Genomic DNA, 20,000 nt, shown 5'->3' on the forward strand with positions numbered 1-20,000 from the left:
CATTTTACTTTCCTTTATATTTAGTTCAACATGTATTATGTTTTTCAGAGTTGATTAATGATAAAGAAAACTCGAAACGTTTTGTTTCAATCCCCGTTGTTTGTATGATTGTTGGACTTTGAGGCTGGGATCATGGGCTCTTTGTGGACCATTAGGGCTGTCCTTAGGCCTTGGTTACTTGGGCCATGTATAGAGATGATTTCCCTTGGATTTTCTAGTCTCTTGGTGTACCGGTGTGATCTTCAAGTGCTCTGCATAGTCAATTGGCAGGCAACCAGTTCAGTTGGCTGTTTGGTTGTCTGTGTTGCTGTTTGTGCGTGTTTGGGTTGAACAGCCAGCTTTAAGTTGTTTCTAGGATTTCCTCCTTGGCCTGGAGATAAATCCATGTGTCTGTTTGGCTCAATTAAGGCTTGATCCTTCTATTGAACGACTTCAAGTTTAGGTTCATCACCCCAAGTGTAGTCCTCAATGGCTATCTTGGTTTGGGGTGCATCTGTAATTGGGTCTGTGATTGGATCAAACACAATTTCATTCTCTAGTAGAAAAATAGTCATTATAACCCCTTATTTGTACCTTTTATAACCAAAGACAAAAATAATGATATTTGTGTGGTTTTTTATTTTATTTTATTTTATTTTTTTTTAAAAAAAAACAATATAAAAAAACTTATTTGTATCTTTTGTTTAGAAAAACGGTATAAATAAATACTATTTGTATCATTTGTTCTAACAAACAACACAAATATGATTTATTTGTGTTACTTGTAAGAATAACCGATACAAATAGTACTTATTTCTATTGATTGTCAAAACAAGGGATACAAATAAGTTATTTATATCGTTTATTTTTCAAACGATAAAAATAGTTTTCCTAAATGTCGCGTCTTCATTTACTTTTTTTAGCAAAAAATTTAGAACAATGCGTTTCTCAAATTTCACGAACAACAGATGACTTTTCACAAATATTGAAATGTCCTCTTGTAAGTAGTTAACTTTTTTATTTCATCTTTAAGTGCTTGTTTGAGCCGATAAAGTGACTTAGCTAACTTCTAACATACACACCTTGTTTTCTTGTCATCCTAAAACAAACCATCCTGGTTGTTTCATATGGAATTATTCCTCTAATTCTCTATAGATGAAAGATGTCTTAACATCCATTTCATGTATTACAAAACTCTTTATTGTTGTTAAGCAATCAACAACATCCGTCTCTTATGTTTATGTGTAACCGTGGTGTTATGAGTTTATCTTGTACCTTTAACTTGATAAATTTCAAAATCTATTCCAAATGAATTTTCTTTTCTTTTGCCTTATTCTTTTCATGGGTTAGATAGTATGATCTTCATCCTCTATCATCCCTAGGTTATAAATGATCATCATGTTCTTTATTTAATTAGTATTAATAGAGATGTAAATTTTCAAGTCTACTCATTGATGCAAATTCGTTTCATCAAATATTGCATCGTTTAATTCTATTATTGAATGAATTATAAGCCTTTTTCACCAATGTTGTTTATTTTGTTGCTTGTGCTCTTACATTTTCCCTACAACACCACAAGTTATGTACACTTTTGAGTCAAAGTTCATAAGGAGTCTTTTTGGTTCCCTTTAGATGGATCACAGTTGAGGATGTAACTGGTCGTCAACATGGCCTCATCCTAAAAAGCTTCATTCATACCTGAACTTGATAACATTATATTTCTTGATTTTCCTTTTCACCACACCATTAGGATGATGGTGTATTAACAACGGTAGTTCCATAAACAATTCCACTTGATTCAAAATATAATGGATTATAATATTCACTACCTTTATACGTTAAAGTCTTAATCTTGGAATCTAATTGCAGTGAACTTAAGGTTTTATAAATTTTAAATTTATCTGATGCATCATTTTCAGTGAATGTCAGATACATATAAAAAAATTTAAAATAATCATCAATAAATATCACAACATAGTTTTTTATGCCACTAAGACTTTAGTGTTGAGACTTGAGACTACCTAGGCAACCTTGATGTTGGTTTTATCATATCCTATAATCTAAATCCTTTAAATTTCTGAAGTTTCAAAAAATTCAAAGAAATATCTTTTATACTAACTCTATATTTTTAATAGATACACTTATCTTTTTATGTGAGAGCTTTTTAAATGAAATGTAACTATTAGATAAAATCGGAAGATGGTAATAGCTAGAGGTGTTCATTCGGTTGATCGGGTCGGTTTCGGACGGGAGTTATTCGGTTCGGTTGCATTTCGGATCGGTTATTTTTCGGCTGTGTGTTACAACGGGTCACACTCGGGTCGAGTCGGTTAGTCACGGTTCGGTTAGAGATCGGTTATTCAAGCTATCGGGTTAGCATCAGTTCGGTGTCAGTTGAAGTTAGTGTCGAGTGTCAATCGGTCTCGGGTTGTCATCGATTACTAATTGGTTCGGTTTTTTCGGGTACAGATCGGGTTCGAGCTTTATTTTTCGAGTAGTTATCGGTTACGGATAACTATTGATCGGGTCAATATCGAAATAAGTTAATAGTCAGGTTTTTAATTGATGTATGCTCATTTACTTACAAAAAATAATTACCGATTGTTTTATCAGAAATAGCAGATAGGGGTGTCAAACAGGTCGGGTTGGGTCATTTTCAGGTTCGGATCATATATAAATGGATCAATAAACCCTTAACCTGAACCTGTCCCATTTAATTAATGGGTCAAAAATTGAAACCCCGACCTGATCTGTAGCAGATCGGATCAACCTGCTAATGACCCATTTAACCTACTTTTTTTTAGGTCATTAAATTCATATATTTCAGGTCATTTGACCCATTTAACCTTAATTAAAGGTTCCGCCAAAAATAAACGTATGCCACTTAATGCAGCGAGCACACGGTATTCTTTAGTAAAAGGCGGAAGAATAGTTCACTTTGTGCTCACGGCGTGGCTGCGTAAGTTGGTATGAGATCTGTGGAAGTGATTTAAAAGATTTTTCTTTTATTAGTATCTTTCATAGCCGATGTGGGACCACTTCCTTTGTTATTGAAAGTCATCTTCAGCTGACAAATCCCTTAGCCGATGTGGGACAGCTTCCTTTCTTATTGAAAGTCATCTTCAGCTGACAAATCCCTTAATACATGGTAATTGGTATTATCTTAGTTTTACGAAGTATTTGGCAAATGTTGATCCGTCTTAAATTTAATAAATGGGTTAAACAGGTTTTTTTCGAGTTTAAATATTCAACATGAACCTAACCCATTTAATAAACAGATCAGGTCGGGTTGACCCATTTAATTAATTGGGTCAAAAATCTAAACCCAAACCCGCTAATTTCGAGTCGGTTTCAGATCAGGTTAGCAGGTCGGGTCAGCTTTTGCCAGCCCTAATAGGCAGATCAATTTATTTCAATTAGTTTATATGTATATATATATATATATATATATATATATATATATATATATATATATATATATATATATATATATATATATATATATATATATATATATGTATATGTATATATACATATATATATATATATATATATATATATATATATATATATATATATATATATATATATATATATATATATGTATATATATATACATATATAAATATATATATATATATATATATATATATATATATATATATATACATATATATATATATATATATATATATATATATATATATTAATATATATATATATATATATATATATATATATATATATATATATATATATATATATATATATATATATATATATATATATATATATATATATATATATATACATATATATATATATATATATATATGTATATATATATATATATATATATATATATATATATATATATATATATATATTAATATATATATATATATATATATATATATATATATATATATATATATATTAATATATATATATATATATATATAAATAAATAAATAAATATATATATATATATATATATATATATATATATATATATATATATATATATATATATATATATATATATATATATATATATATATATATTCTGTATGCAATCTTTTCTGTATAGAACTTGTGTTCTTACTTTTTCCGTATTATTAGAAAACTGAAATTGGACTTATTTTGCTAAAATTAGGTGACAATTTGATTCGGATTTATAACAGTTCCATTTACAATCGGTTCGGGTTAAAAACAGTTCGATTAATAATCGATCGGGTTTGTATCAGTTCGGGTTAAAAACAGTTCGATCTTAATCGGTTTTAGTCAGGTTACATTCGGTTACGTGCATAATTCGGGTCGGATTTGATTTGGGTCGATCACTATTCAGTTCGGGTAACATCGGTTAAGGTTTATATGTCGGTTATGAAATTCGGTTGCAGTTCGAGTTCGATTTTGCCTTTTCGGTTATCAAACGGTTCGAGTGAAGTATCGGTTCGGTAAACCTAAAAAACTTACATTTTTCGGGTCGGATAATTTTCGATTTCGGGTCGGATTTTCGGGTCGGGTTTGTTTTGAACAGCTCTAGTAATAGCCATCTAAGATTATGAAGTATTGTTTAAGTTTGTTGGGAAAATAAATTATGAGACTAACAATAACTAAAATGAAAAGAAAGATCAAGCAAATCTTTGGTTACAATAAATAAACTTAAAAAACTGAACAAATAACTAAAAAAGATCATTTGTTTTCCCCGCTCTTTCCTTGGATCGTCTGCGTCATATCATATCTGTTGAACGAAATCAAATAATCAATATCTCTCATCCTCTCTCTTTCTCTCCGCCTATATATAATTCCAATCTACCATTCTAAATTCCCAATTTCCAACACTTCTCTTTTACTATTATAATTTACTCCTCTCCTCTCTCTCTCTCCTCTTTCCTCCTAGCTACCTCCAAGCTCTAATTCAGGTTTGAATTCTAATGCTGTTCGTTCAATCATCAATTTCTTCAATGTCTTAAATTCTTGTTGTTGATTTGATTTCATCTCAGATCTAGGTTTTGGATTGTTGTTGGTTGTTAGGTAGTTAGGCTCACATTTATGAATGGTTCAATTTTGAATGAGGTAGTTGGAGATCTATCATGTGTTTGTCCACCTACATTTGCTTCTACTTGGAAGCACGTATTTGCTATCGGTAGTATAGTTACATTTTATCCATCTTGATTTCTACTTTACTTCAATTTCAACAATTTGATCAAGCTAAGTGATATGACGAGTGGCAATTTTTTTCTTTTTAATCAATTTTGGAATTTTTGTTGTTATCATTTAATTTGATTTCTACCAAGATCGTTCACAATACAGAAAATTGTAATTCCGTACTTACTCGTTTAGCCTAGTGATGTTTGATAGTCAAGATTTGCAGCGTAAAATCAAGTTTGCCAGAGTTCCTGACACCAAATCAATATTTTACAGGCTTGTTTTGAATAATATTGACCTTAGTTGTAAGAGGTACTTATATAACTTAGGAAAGAAAGTGTGCTATACTGATGTCGATTTTGATGTCGGATCTGCTATTGTTATAAACGTTACAGTTCTTAACATGGCAACAATAAATGCATGATGGAGGATCAAAGATATGATGCAACTTTGTTTTTGCACTATGCTTGTTTTTTTTTTTTAAATAATGGAACTGTAGTAAATCTCGATGCTCATTAACGATCTCGTGCTTTCATATCCGCTACTATGTTTCCAGAAGCATGTAAGATTATGCTATTTTGTTAATTATTCTGTTTTGAGGCAGGCCTGGTTGAATCTGCAACATGGCCACCGGACAGCTGTTTTCTAAGACTACTCAAGCACTGTTTTATAATTATAAACAACTTCCTATCCAACGGATGCTTGATTTTGATTTCCTCTGCGGTATGTTCACTTTTATTCTGTAGAAGAATATATTTCTTTTGAAATGATTGCTCTAAATCATTTGTTTTATGTAGGAAGAGAAACGCCATCAGTTGCTGGAATCATCAATCCTGGCTCTGAGGGATTTCAAAAATTGTTCTTTGGTCAAGAAGAAATTGCCATCCCTGTACATTCCACGTATGCATCATTTTCACTCTATGAGAATCACATTGCAAAGTGAATTGATTGCATCAAATTTGGATATTTATCATTAAGTTTTTGTATTATGACACTGACTTCTGTAAATTCATGATCACTACTTTAAGTAGGATCGTCAGTTAATTCTTGAAATGTTTAGTGAATTTATTGGAAGAGATTAAAGGTGTACTGCTTTATGTAGAAGCCTCTTTCTTTTTATAAAGCCCATCAAATATATGACCATTCTAGGCTATATTGCTGTTTCTTATACCACGCAACGAGTATTTTGTTTTAGGATTGAAGTTTGAGCACTTTCAACTATATATGCTGTGTGCATAGTAACATGACAATTTGAAAGTAGCTGTATTTGATTTATCAGCTTATGTTGTAATTGAATCTTTTCATAGTTCTCCGTTCAGAATCTTTTATCTTAGACGCAGATAATTGATTTGCTACTGTAGTCAGACTTGAAAATAGATTATATAGATACTTTATCTGGTGGTTGTGAATTACTTGTAAGGGGGTGACCTCATTAGTAGTGTCTGGCTGTATCTTGTACTTTTTTCGATGTTTGAGGGTGTATGTCTGTTCTTTTGTAGGTACTCAGATATGGTATCATTAGATGTCTTAAAAAGTGGATTTTTTTACGAAATCAATTTTTATTAATATGTTTGTGTACTTGAGCGACTTTTGTTGGTTTGATGGTAGTGACCAGATTTATTTTTTCTTAGTTGGATGATGTGACATGTTTTAACTTACAGCATTGAGGCAGCTTGTGCTGCACATCCCACAGCTGATGTCTTCATCAATTTTGCTTCATTTAGAAGGTTAGTTTCTGTTCCTTTTAGAGTTTTCGCAATGATGTTGCCAATCATTTTTAACAATGCTTTTGTTAAAAATTCATGCATGGCAATGATGATCTAAAATACATGACATGGTTTATTGACAAAAATACATGGCATGGTTTAATTTTTCTTGATTGAAACATAGCTTTGTCCCCACATTTGCCCAACTATTAATTTTTCGCGAATAAGTCGTGTTTGTCTTTAAAAAGTTTCGAATCTACTCATCTAAAATAACAACTTCTCAAAAATTATGTCTTCAATGAATATTATACCAAAATATACTTTGAATTATGAGTTAAGTATCTAAAAATTATTTCATGTTTATTTATATAATTGCTGAATATGAAGTGTACTAAAGTAGGAGAGAGAAATTGGAAAGAGAAATTTGAGGTTGAGTATAGTGAAAAGTAGGATAAACAAGGAGAATAGTAATGGTTATTTTGACTGTGAGTGAGATAGGGATGAATTTTAGACCAACAGATGTTCAAATGATCATTAGAAGTGGAACCTGTTGGTATTTTGATCACTACTGTGGATTTTATGATGTCTCTTTAAATAATTAATTGATGAATTGAAATTTAACTTCCTACTTCAAACTTTAGTGCGGCTGCTTCTTCCATGTCAGCATTGAAACAACCAACTATTAGAGTTGTTGCTATTATTGCTGAAGGTGTTCCCGAGTCAGACACCAAGCAGTTGATTGCATTTGCCCGCTCTAACAATAAGGTAACAACATAAACTCGGTGGGCTTTTGTTGATCACATCTAAATTTTCATCATCATTACGTATAAGATTCAGCTACTTATGTGCCTCTGCTTTTAATATGGGATTTTAGGTTGTTATTGGTCCTGCTACAGTGGGAGGGATCCAAGCTGGAGCCTTCAAGATTGGTGACACTGCTGGGACTATTGATAACATTATACAATGCAAGCTTTACAGGCCTGGATCTGTTGGTTTTGTTTCTAAATCCGTAAGTGGTTTGTAGGGTTCTCTACAGTATTCCAAAGGTTTTCGTATAGACTAGCGGCTTAGACTTTATCCAATTTTCAGGGGGGCATGTCTAACGAATTGTATAATACAATTGCACGTGTAACAGATGGAATTTACGAGGGTATTTACATCTCTATTCTATTATGTCCTTGTGTTAATTTCAAATTTTTTGTGCTGCTATTTCATATAATTTCAATGAACTTTGAAATTTCTCAGGTATCGCCATTGGAGGAGATGTTTTTCCTGGATCAACACTCTCAGATCACGTATTGAGGTTTAACAACATCCCTCAGGTACTTTGCATAAACTCTTTATACTTTTCTTTAATGATATTTTGAAATTTGCATTCTGGCACACTTTGTTGTTAGTAGAAAAGTGTCAATCTTCTGCTTCCTAAATGTAACACACTCAAATAGGCCTATAATGAGAGCTGAGCTCAAGCTTGGTTTACAGGTGATTTTAATCCAAAAATTAAAGGTTGTGTTTGTCAAAGAATCTTAATGAATCTTTGCAAAAGGGTCATCTTACTGAGCTCTAGATTGTGGGCAAACTCTGCTTCTTTTATGAAAGAGACTTTTTGTGTTTTCGATGCTTGTACTTTTTCTCCCTATAATGTTGGAATTTAAGCTTTGGCATTGTTGCATTTTATTTGTTTTTCTATGTTGCACTGCTATCGCTCTGGATTTGTCTTAATCCTTCTCAGTTAAAGGCATGATAATTCGTGGTTCAGGGATTATCTTATCATTTTTAAAGCAATTAGTATGTAACTAGCATCTAAAATTTTTTTATTGACTTATTAAAGCAACTTAATTGTAAGTGCTTGAAGCATTCAAGCATTAAAATGAATATGTTTACCACTGAGCAATTATTAGTAAATTGTGTAACAAATGGTATGTGCTTGAAGCATTCAATACTGTCTTTATTCTCCACGATGAATTGGCATTCGCTTTTGACACTGATTCTTTATAATACACTTGGATCCACTTTAACCCTAAATTATTATCTTTTTTTTTTTGGTGATAAGTCCACAGGAGCTACAATGTGGCCTTTTGATTATAATATCAAGCATTCTTGTGGTTTTATCCCACTATTAGTAGTGCTTGTTAATATCGTAATTAATATTGATGACAACTGAGCTATGTATTTTGCATGCAATAGTTTGTGTCATGGCGGTTAGAATCGCGATCCTATTTAAAAGTGTATTAATTGGTGATTCAAATATGACCATACTATTTGATTCACGATTCTATGTGATCCTATAACTTTCTTTTAGATAGAGAAAAACTTAGAAATTTAAAATCAATTTTCAATTTTCCAATAAAATAAAATTTGTAATATATACTATCAGTTATCTCCAATTTAATGGGCATTACCTAGCTTTTATCTATTACCTTATTAAACTTTAATATTAAATCAAATTAAATATCTTTATACATGATCATAGAATTACATGATCCTTCCTTATGACATTTACGGTTCATTTCTAAGAGGCCTTTCCGATTCAAAGTAGGATTTCTATTCTGACAAGTATGGTTTCATAGAAAGCATATGAAGAAATGGGGTCCTTCACACATGTTAAGTGTTTTCAAGGGATATGATGTCTAACTTGTATGATGCAAATGCTCGTGTTTATTTCATGTGAGGTCGATGATGTATGTGTTGCCTGCTATTCTCTGTAATTTGCTAGTCTCTAATCCTCTTTGCAAAACAATGCAGATTAAAATGATTGTAGTACTTGGAGAGTTGGGTGGACGGGATGAATACTCTCTTGTTGAGGCCCTGAAGCAGGGAAAAATAAATAAGCCAGTGGTTGCTTGGGTCAGTGGAACCTGTGCAAGGCTCTTCAAATCAGAAGTGCAATTTGGTCATGCTGTTAGTCCCTGTTTTAAATTTAACTGATCATACCAGACTCTTTAGAAGCAAAGATCCACAGTGACATTACTTAGGCTTTGGTTTGTTCTGAATAGGGTGCAAAAAGTGGTGGTGAAATGGAATCTGCCCAAGCTAAAAATCTAGCATTGAGAGAAGCTGGAGCTGTTGTTCCTGACTCTTATGAAGCGTTTGAGGGTGCAATCAAGCTGGCATTTGACAAATTGGTTAGGCTCTGAAATTATTTTTTATAAAATATATATTTCTGTGGAAGCAACGTGTCTTCCTCTCCCTCGTCATTTTACTGTTAGTTCTTTCTAATGTTGTTTTTCCTGGTAGATTGAGGAGGGCAAGATCACAACAGTGAAGGAATTCACACCTCCACAGATACCAGAGGATCTAAACTCAGCAATTAAAAGTGGAAAAGTTCGTGCGCCAACTCACATTATCTCAACTATTTCTGACGACCGAGGTTAGTCAAATCTTATGTTTTTTTGCAAGTGTTCAGATATTGTCTAGTTTTTTTCGGAAAAAATAGTTGTACTTGAATATTGATTTCCTATGTTTTGGTCTACTTTTCTCAGGTGAAGAACCATGCTATGCTGGGGTTCCTATGTCTTCTATCATTGAGCAGGGTCTTGGTGTTGGTGATGTTATTTCCTTGTTGTGGTTCAAGCGTAGCCTTCCTCGTTACTGTACACAATTTATTGAGGTTAGATAGTTCATTAATTGTAGTAATAGTTTTTCCGTCCTATTGCTGTTGTGTACTTTGGGCATTGTGACTCGAAGTATCTATACAGAACAACTACCTATTGGGACTAGTGGCATGGAGAAATAATTTCAAAACTCTAGTTCCTACGATCAAGCATTGCTACCAACAAAGTGTCGATTCAGGGTTTCAGGGAGGGAGTATTCAGGCCTATTTCTTAAAACGTAGTAATTTTGTATCTAACTGTGAAGGTTCTCTCGTCCTCAGATTTGTATCATGTTGTGTGCCGATCATGGTCCATGTGTCTCTGGTGCTCACAACACAATAGTCACAGCAAGAGCTGGAAAGGACCTTGTTTCTAGTCTTGTTGCAGGTAATATGATCTGTTATTGTATGAACTTGGCAAATGACATGGCGTATTTTTTTCGGAGATTGAATAAGTTTAAGTGATTTTGTGCAGTAATTAATGCTAAATTTGTGAATGCATTCTACTAGGTTTGCTCACTATTGGGCCTCGATTTGGTGGGGCCATTGATGATGCAGCTCGATACTTCAAGGATGCATATGACCGGGTAAGTTTTTTATGGGTATAGTGGCCATGTTTTCCTATTCATTTTCAATTCAGAGTATGAGTTTTTGTGGTTTTGTACCAGAACTTGACAGCTTATGAGTTTGTCGAAAGCATGAAAAAGAAGGGAATTCGTGTCCCAGGAATTGGACACAGGTAGGGTGATTCTCTACATTACCTTGGCTTCTTTATAAGCTTTAATTAAGGGCTCAGGTTCAATATTGCATTTTTGTTTATTCACATGTGCTTTTAAGCTGTTTTGAAACTTTAATGCTGTTTTGAAACAGGATCAAGAGAGGAGATAACAGAGATAAGAGAGTAGAACTCTTGCAGCAATTTGCTCGCACACATTTTCCCTCTGTAAAATACATGGAGTATGCTGTCCAAGTCGAGACTTACACCCTTTCGAAGGCAAACAACTTGGTTCTCAATGTAGATGGTGCTATTGGGTCACTCTTCTTGGATCTCTTATCTGGCAGTGGAATGTTCACAAAGCAAGAGATTGATGAGATTGTTAATATTGGTTATTTGAACGGACTCTTTGTGTTAGCGCGTTCAATTGGTTTAATCGGGTAAGTTCTTTTAATTTCCCATATATAATTTTTCCTATTGACTTAATGGGTAAGTTTTGCTTGATATTAAAAATGGGTACTATGCAGTTGCTGTTTTTGTTATTCACATTTTTTGGTGTTATCACTCTCTTATGCCATTAAGTTGGTCTTTACCATATAGTAGCTGATGGTGGATTGGGCTGTGCTGTGCTGGCCTTGGTCCATTTAATGTTGCGTACATAGTCTAGGTTATTTTTGGGGTCACATGTTTTGAAAAATTTTTCCTAATTTCTAAATATTTGTTGAGAGATGAAAATGCTTATGTCTGCATTTTGGATGAGTATATGAGGCCTTATTTCTGGCCATATAATTCTGTATGGTTGAGCCACTGTTGATTACTTTTACATTAGTTCACAAGCAATTTCTTTGATGCATATTTGGAATTCAATTCAATGATACTAAACAGAGTTATTGCAAATTCAGGCACACCTTCGACCAGAAGAGATTGAAGCAGCCACTATACCGCCACCCATGGGAAGATGTTCTCTACACAAAATGAAATCTTTTCTGATGGATGGGTGGATGCTGATTGCCAACATACTTATAAGTTTCTAGGTTGTTCTACTCTGGTGGTTCTTTTGGTTCGTGCTGAATTTCAATGGTTTGTCAAAATGTTGTATGTTTTGCTTATTTTAAGGTTGAGGACTAATCCTCACTTTTAACTTGTAAGCCTTAGCGATACTTGGGATTAAGCCATTGAAGAGATCCTTTCTCGAAATATAATCCACTTTTCTAGATCTAGGTGGTTTTTAAGTTTACTAAAACATAGTATTTTGTAACAATGGCAAATTAAAGTGACATTATTGCTTATTTGTTCTTTATTCCTAGGTAAAGTGATCCATATTATGAAAAACAAAATTCAGAACGACGACTAATTTTTGATTTGGGACGTGATATTTTTTTTGCCCAACTTGTATACCGTTTTGGAATTGGTTGACTTGGTTCGAATTTTTAGTTTTTCGGTGTTTTTAATAAAATAATCTATTTGTCTACTTACATTTGCACACCTTCTATAATGTCTAGAAACTTATCAAACAATAATTATTTTCAAATAATATTTTGGAAAAATTACTCATAATATCTATTTTTCGATTTTCCTATAATAATCCCAACTATTAATTAATCATAAATAGTCTCATGTATTATGTCATTTAATCCGTACTGTTATTATTTAACCTACTACCTGTTTCTATTGTTTTAAAAGAAATTTCCTTTTTTTTTTACTTACCTTTTTTACATACTTTTTCACTATTCAATTCCTTTTGAATTCCTTTTCACTTCCATTTCCTGATTTCATTATCTTCCTCCTATCAAATACCCAACATTGAAGAGGGTCATCATTGAAGAACACCTCGACTTCCATTGACGCAACATTGAAGAAGACCTTCATTGATGCACCTTTTTACTTATTTTTCACTTTTCCAATTCCTTTTCACTTTTATTTATCGATTTATTAATTCAAAATTTCATAAATTTCGAAGCTCAACAAATTAACTAATCAACTAGAGTATTAACAAAAATGCACAAATTAATTTCTGATAACAAAGAAAAAACGGTATATGTTGCTTCCTAAACAAATTCAGCTATTTCTTCCTGCTTGTTTCAATCCGTCTGAATTTAACAAAAAAATTCAAAAATCAAAACAATACCTCAGACAAATTAGGGTCCGTTTGGTTCAGTGAGTAGGATTGCAATGGTATGGAACCCCATACCAGGATGGTATGGATTCAGAACCCCATACCAGACTAAAACTGTTTGGTTCAATCCTGTAATAGATATTCAATCCATTCACACTGTTTGGTTCAATTATGGAATGGATTATCTGTCCAGTTTATATATATATATATATATATATATATATATATATATAGATACATACATACATTTATTAAACACACAAATACATACACACATATTATGTTTAAGTAAATTACAACCGAAATGTGTTTAAGTAAATAAAAATAAATAAATAAATTAACCTAATAATAATAATAATAATAATAATAATAATAATAATAATAATAATAACAATAATAATAAAAATAAAAACAAGTATAAAAAGCCCATGAAACCCTAAATACTAAGCCAGCCGTCATTCTCCCCCCCTTCTCCTCCTTTTTCTTCTTCTTCCTTCCTCCCGCACTCCCGCATTCTTTCTCTTCCCGCACAGCAGCCCAGCCGCCCACAGTACACCACCAGCACCTCACCTCCGCTAGCAACCAGCCGCCAACAGCAACCAGCAGCAGGGTTGCGATTTCTTTTGAACCCAAGTAGCCGCTGCCCAGTAGCCACGAGCGCCCGCTTGCTCCTCCTCTTCAGCCGCTGCAATAAAGCTTGTGGCTTTATTCTTGCCATCTACCCCTTCTTTAATTTCCCAAATTTCAAATCTTTCTAAATACCCAAAAGAGAAATAAAAATTAAGCAATCAGAATGATGAACAATATTTATTTCCATAATTAGGGTTGATATTAATTCTCCAAAATTTAAAGAAAATGAAAAATTTAGAGAATTTAAGACATACCCAAGTTGAAATTCAGTAAAAATTGGGCGTAAATGAAATCTAAAACCTCTCCTTTGAGATTAGGGTTTGAATATGGGATGGAATGGAGTTTGAAACTTGAGGGGGTAGGAGGGTATGGGATTCTAGAGGATTGGAATGGGATGAGAATCCAGAGGGTATGACATCCCAATGTAAAAATGCCTAACCAAACATTGGAATGGTTGTGATACCATTCCATACCATTAAAAATGAACCAACCAAACATGCTTAGTGTCAGTAGTAATGGCAACTAACATATATAAAGGCAAATTCAAAACACAAAAAAATTAATTTTTGCTAATAAAGAGAGAAGGACAAATATTCATCAAATTTACAATAACTTTTGAAGATATCGGGGACTTTAATAATAAACTATAAAGCTAAACAAATCAAAATCAAGAGGTTAAGTTATTGTGGGTAATTTTTTGATTATGAATAGGTAAAAACAAAGAAAGGAAAATATCATTCCATTTCTAATTCTATTGAATTATTGTAGTAGCTTATAGGGATGGCAGTAAGGTCTAATTTTGACTTTAATCAAACTCGACTTGAGAAAACATCTGATTCAGTTCGAGAAAAATACTCCAACCTCAAGTCTATTTATATAATCTGACTATAAATCTCAGAAAACATCTGATAATTCGATTAGAATTCGACTCTAACCTACTTTAACTTTGATTCTGTTAGAAAGTCCTTTAAACTTCCTCCGTTAGGAATATCAATCACCTCCAATTTATTAGAGGTTTCATTAGTATAATTAGGGGTGTAATTAGAGCCTAAATAAGCAATCTGTGTATATAAATATTTTTGTAATTATCTCATGGAATATATAAGAATTACTCTGTTATTTTTGACTTGGTATCAGAGCCAGGTTCCGATCTCCGGCGACCGGCAACCTATAAAACTCATCATCTACCATGGAACCCGATAACAAAGCTGTTATTCAAAACCCGGTAACCATGGAAGATTTAATGCAACTGTTTACACAGTTAAACACCAAAAAAATCCACCACAGAAACTCAGAATTTCCAACCAATTCAAATTCCAGAAAAATTGAATCACAAAAATTTCACAAAATGGGCAAAGCTAATGCAACTGGAACTCGGTGGCAGGGGAAGGCTCAACCACATCACAGCCTCCCCGCCAAGCCAAGAGGATCCAGATTACATAAAATGGTCACAACGAGACTCATTAGTAGTCTCGTGGATAATTGGAAACATAGATCCAGAATTGCAAAATCAATTTCTTGATTACCCTACCGCAAGAGACTTGTGGAAAGGGATCAAAACACTATACGGAGGGACCAAAGACGGACTCCAAGTTTTTCACCTTATGGTCAAAGCAAACAAAATTCAGCAAGGAGGAGATCCAATTGAAGTATACTACAGCAAACTTACCGGAATCTGGAAGGAGATTGACAGACGTTCACCGAATCCGATGAACAGTCCAGAAGACAAAACGACTTACAATCGAATAACCCAGCAAAACCGATTGTATCAGTTCTTAGCAGGGGTAGATGAAACTCTTGATAAGGATCGACGGGATATTCTCAATCGAGAACCTCTTCCAACACTGGAGGAGGCGTTCGCGATAATAAGGAGAGAGATAAACCGACGAGGGATTATGAGAATCAAACCACCAAAACCCTCACAAATGGAATCATCGGGAATTGGTGGTGGGTTTGCTGTGAGAGGAAGAACGAAGAAACCCAGTTTCCGTCGAGATGATGAGAAATCGGGACTCAGATGCACCCATTGTGGGGGTGCGAGACACACCAAGAAGGGATGTTTCGAGATTATCGGCTACCTAGAATGGTGGGGAGATCAAAAGAAGAAAGGAGAGAGAAGGAGCATGGCGGCCGTGGGTACCAGTGAGGCACCAGCAGTTGGTGGAGAACACGGAGGAACAGCAGGCGGCCGTGGATCCTCTGCGTCAGGTATGACAGAGAAAACGAAGGAGGAAGGTATGGTTTATGAGTTTCAAGAGTTATGTTTATATGGCTCAAGTTCTCATTTATGCTATAATCCCACTTGTCAAAATAAGTACTCAAGCTCATTTCCTTTATGGCCCAATACAAACCTCAAGCCTATCTCACAAACCGTGAAACATGAAAATAATGAAACCAACTCATACCATGTAGGACTAGTTTGCAAACTGGACAAAAATACCAGATGGATTTTTGATTGTGGAGCAACTGACACTATGACGTTTGATGACAGTGACCTTGAAACTATTCTCCCACCAGAAAAATATCACGTACAAACAACCAATGGAGAGGTAATTAAAACAGAGGGGTCGGGTGTTGTCAAAATTTCGGATAACATCAAATTACCAAATTGCCTTTTCATACCAGACTTATCCCACAAATTACTTTTCGTTAGCCAATTGACAAAGGATTTAAACTGTATTGTTAACATGAATTCTTCTGGTTGTACTGTTCAGGATGCTCGGATAGGGGAGATTACTGGGCATGTTACTGAGGAGGGTGGACTATATTATGTTACTCAGATGCTTCACTAGGGTAAGGCAACTCTTGTTCGCGGGACGATTGAACAACAGCTTTGGATGTGGCATAAGCGACTAGGTCATCCGTCTTTAGGATACCTTAAGAAACTTTTCCCTAATCTTGCTAGTTCAAATGTTCCTTTCGATTGCGAAGCTTGTATTCTTGCTAAGAGTCATAGACGTTTTTATCCGAACATTGATAGTAGAACTGATAAACCATTTTTTTTAATTCATTCGGATGTGTGGGGACCAGCTCCCGCGTTCAATAATCATGGTTTTTTATATTATGTTACATTTATTGATGATTTCACTAGAATGAGTTGGATGTATTTCCTTAGAAACAAGTCTGATGTCTATAAGACTTTTATCTCTTTCTATAAAATGGCATAAACATAATTTCAAACCCAAATTAGAATTCTTCGATCTGATAATGGTCCTGAGTATAAGAATATCGACATGAACCTTTTTAATGACACAAATGGCCTTATCCACCAAACCACATGTCGTGATACCCCGCAACAAAACGGGGTAGAAGAAAGAAAAAATCGAACTCTATTGGAAATGATCCGGGCCATAATGATAGAATCCGCTGTTCCTGCTTATTACTGGCCTGAAGCCATCTCCACAGCCACCTACCTTACCAATCGCCTTCCTACAAAGAGCCTAAATTTTTCTACCCCGTTAGATACCCTAAAAACTCATGCCAATATTCCTTCTACACATTCATTACCACCTCGAGTCTTTGGTTGTGTTGTGTATGTTCATTTGCCTAAACGAGAAAGAAATAAACTTGAACCACGGGCTGTTAAGTGTGTCTTTGTGGGATATGGGACTACTCAAAAGGGATACCGCTGTTTCAACCCAGTTACTAAACGGTTATATACTACCATGGATTGTGATTTTGTTGAAACAGAATTCTATTACCACCACCTTCGATCTAAGGGGGAGAGTCCTAATGAGGATATAGATCTAAGTTGGTTAGTCTACCCAGAACTGAGTGATCTCGACCCAAAAGAACAAGTAGACGATACCACGAAGGCAACTAATAACATTATACAGTCCGATTTCAACAATATCTTGCCTGATTCAACCGTGTCTAAGTCTCCAGTTCAGAAAGACATTGAGGTACATACTTCAGACTTGAGCCATATTAATGAATCTTGGACACCTGAACCTGCTGATATACCTTCTAACGGTGAAAATGTAGATTTTGCTGATATCTCTTCTGAAAGTGAAAATGTAGAATCACACACAGATCAATCAATGGGTTCTAGGTATGAACTGCCACCAAGGAGCACAAGGGGAATTCCCCCAAAGAGGTATGATCCAGAGTTTGAATCTCAACGGTCAAAATATCCTGTGAACAAGGCAGGGAAAGGTAACTTGTCTATACAAGCAAAAACCTTCAATACAACTCTTTACTCAAAAGACATTCCCAACACAACAGAAGAGGCATTGAGGAGTGAAAACTGGAGATCAGCCATGGAAGAAGAGATAAATGTACAAATCCGGAACAACACTTGGGAAAAGTGCACATTACCCACTGGAAAAAGACCTGTTGGCTGCAAGTGGGTCTTTACAATTAAGCACAGAGCAGATGGCAGCATTGAGAGATATAAGGCAAGGCTGGTAGCAAAAGGATACACACAGACTCATGGGATAGACTACGATGAGACCTTCTCTCCAGTAGCAAACTTCAACACCATTAGAGTTCTTTTCTCGATTGCAGCGAACAGAGATTGGCCCTTATATCAATTCGATATAAAGAATTCATTTCTTCATGGAGACCTGTCCAATGAGGTATATAAGGAAGCCCCACCAGGATTCTCGCATGGTTTTGGTAAAGGTGAAGGGTGCAGACTGAAAAAAGCTTTGTATGGGTTGAAGCAGTCACCGAGGGCGTGGTTTGGAAGGTTCACTATGGCAATGAAGAAATTCGGTTACAAACAGAGCAATGTAGATCATAACCTGTTTCTAAAGAGAAGAGGCACGAGAGTAACCTGTCTTATCATATATGTTGATGATATGATTATAACAGGAGATGACAAAAAAGAAACAGAACAGTTGAAGAGAAAGCTGATCAAAGAGTTTGAAATGAAAAATCTCGGAAGTCTGAAATATTTTCTGGGAATAGAAGTGCTTAGATCAAAAAAGGGTATTTTATATCACAGAGGAAATACATCCTAGACTTCTTGACAGAAACAGGTTTGATAGACTGCAAACCAGCTGATACTCCTATGGTGATGAATCATAGACTCCAGATCCTTGAAGACGCTGAGTTGACAAACCAAACTCAGTACCAGAAGCTTGTTGGGAAACTGATATACTTGTCTCATACCCGACCAGATTTAGCCTATGCTGTGGGAGTAGTTAGTAGGTTCATGCACAAGCCTCAAAAACAGCATCTTGATGCTGTATACCGAATTCTGCGATATTTGAAGGGAACTGCTGGAAAAGGGGTTTTGTATAGAAATCATGGACACCTAAATCTACATGCCTTCACAGATGCAGATTGTGGAACAGACCGTGATAGTAGGAAATCTATTTCTGGTTATTTTACCCTTGTGGGTGGGAACTTAGTCTCCTGGAAGAGCAAACTACAAAAGGTTGTAGCTATGTCCAGTGCTGAAGCAGAATTCAGGGGAATTGCAAAAGGTATCACTGAAGTTCTTTGGCTTAGAAAACTCTTGAAGGAACTTGGGTATACACCCGAGAAAAGTGTTGAGTTGTATTGTGATAATATGGCAGCCATACGAATATCTGAGAATCCAGTGCAACATGACCGAACTAAACATGTAGAGATAGACAGACATTTCATTAAAGATCATCTACACGGAAAAATAATAACTCTACCCTTTGTTCTGTCAGAAGACCAACTAGCCGATATTCTAACAAAAGCTGTTTCCACACAAGCATTTGATCAAGTATTGAGCAAGTTGGATGTTAGGGATGCTACCATTCAACTTGAGGGGGAGTGTTAAAAGTCCTTTAAACTTCCTCCGTTAGGAATATCAATCACCTCCAATTTATTAGAGGTTTTATTAGTATAATTGGGGCTGTAATTAGAGCCTAATTAAGCAATCTGTGTATATAAATATTGTTGTAATTATCTCATGGAATATATAAGAATTACTCTGTTATTTTTGACTGATTCAACCCGACATCCGACTCCTACTTCGACTCTAACTTTGCCGTAATATTTAAGTTTCTAGCCTATCTTAGATAATTTTTTGTATTCTAAGACTGATATAGGCATATTAATGTGGTTATCTTAATCATTAGTTATTGAGTTACTAAACCTTATTATAAAGTCTTCTCCCCTATAATATGATAC

The 20,000-nt window shown here is 34.5% G+C and overlaps 1 protein-coding gene and 1 non-coding gene across 3 annotated transcripts; one reads left to right on the forward strand and one right to left on the reverse strand.

The window, feature by feature from the left end:
• Positions 1-2,820: 2,820 nt before the first annotated feature.
• Positions 2,821-2,936, reverse strand: LOC130801396 (U5 spliceosomal RNA). Its single transcript, XR_009039583.1, has one exon. It is a non-coding gene; the product is annotated as a U5 spliceosomal RNA (small nuclear RNA).
• A 1,700-nt stretch (positions 2,937-4,636) lies between these two features.
• Positions 4,637-12,538, forward strand: LOC130820230 (ATP-citrate synthase beta chain protein 2-like). Of its 2 annotated transcripts, none has more exons than XM_057685524.1 (17): positions 4,637-4,904; positions 5,735-5,853; positions 5,928-6,030; positions 6,792-6,857; positions 7,478-7,601; positions 7,711-7,845; positions 7,926-7,986; positions 8,082-8,158; positions 9,582-9,737; positions 9,833-9,961; positions 10,074-10,206; positions 10,319-10,446; positions 10,711-10,816; positions 10,939-11,015; positions 11,097-11,167; positions 11,299-11,583; positions 12,046-12,538. In XM_057685524.1, the coding sequence occupies exons 2-17, from the start codon at positions 5,754-5,756 to the stop codon at positions 12,119-12,121; spliced, it is 1,827 nt and encodes a 608-aa protein (XP_057541507.1). In that variant the 5' UTR covers positions 4,637-4,904; positions 5,735-5,753; the 3' UTR covers positions 12,122-12,538. The 2 variants fall into 2 exon arrangements, with proteins under 2 accessions (XP_057541507.1, XP_057541516.1); XM_057685533.1 differs by having other exon boundaries at positions 4,721-5,442.
• Positions 12,539-20,000: the final 7,462 nt, after the last annotated feature.

Source organism: Amaranthus tricolor, chromosome 1 (assembly GCF_026212465.1).
Source record: "Amaranthus tricolor cultivar Red isolate AtriRed21 chromosome 1, ASM2621246v1, whole genome shotgun sequence".
Lineage (NCBI taxonomy): Eukaryota > Viridiplantae > Streptophyta > Magnoliopsida > Caryophyllales > Amaranthaceae > Amaranthus > Amaranthus tricolor.

Bases quoted from the DNA above. Each gene is read 5' to 3' on its own strand.
- LOC130820230 (XM_057685524.1), top strand. From the start codon at position 5,754: ATGGCCACCGGACAGCTGTTTTCTAAGACTACTCAAGCACTGTTTTAT. The intron at 6,858-7,477 runs GTTAGTTTCTGT...TTCAAACTTTAG, and splicing joins AATTTTGCTTCATTTAGAAG to TGCGGCTGCTTCTTCCATGT. The intron at 8,159-9,581 runs GTACTTTGCATA...AAAACAATGCAG, and splicing joins GGTTTAACAACATCCCTCAG to ATTAAAATGATTGTAGTACT.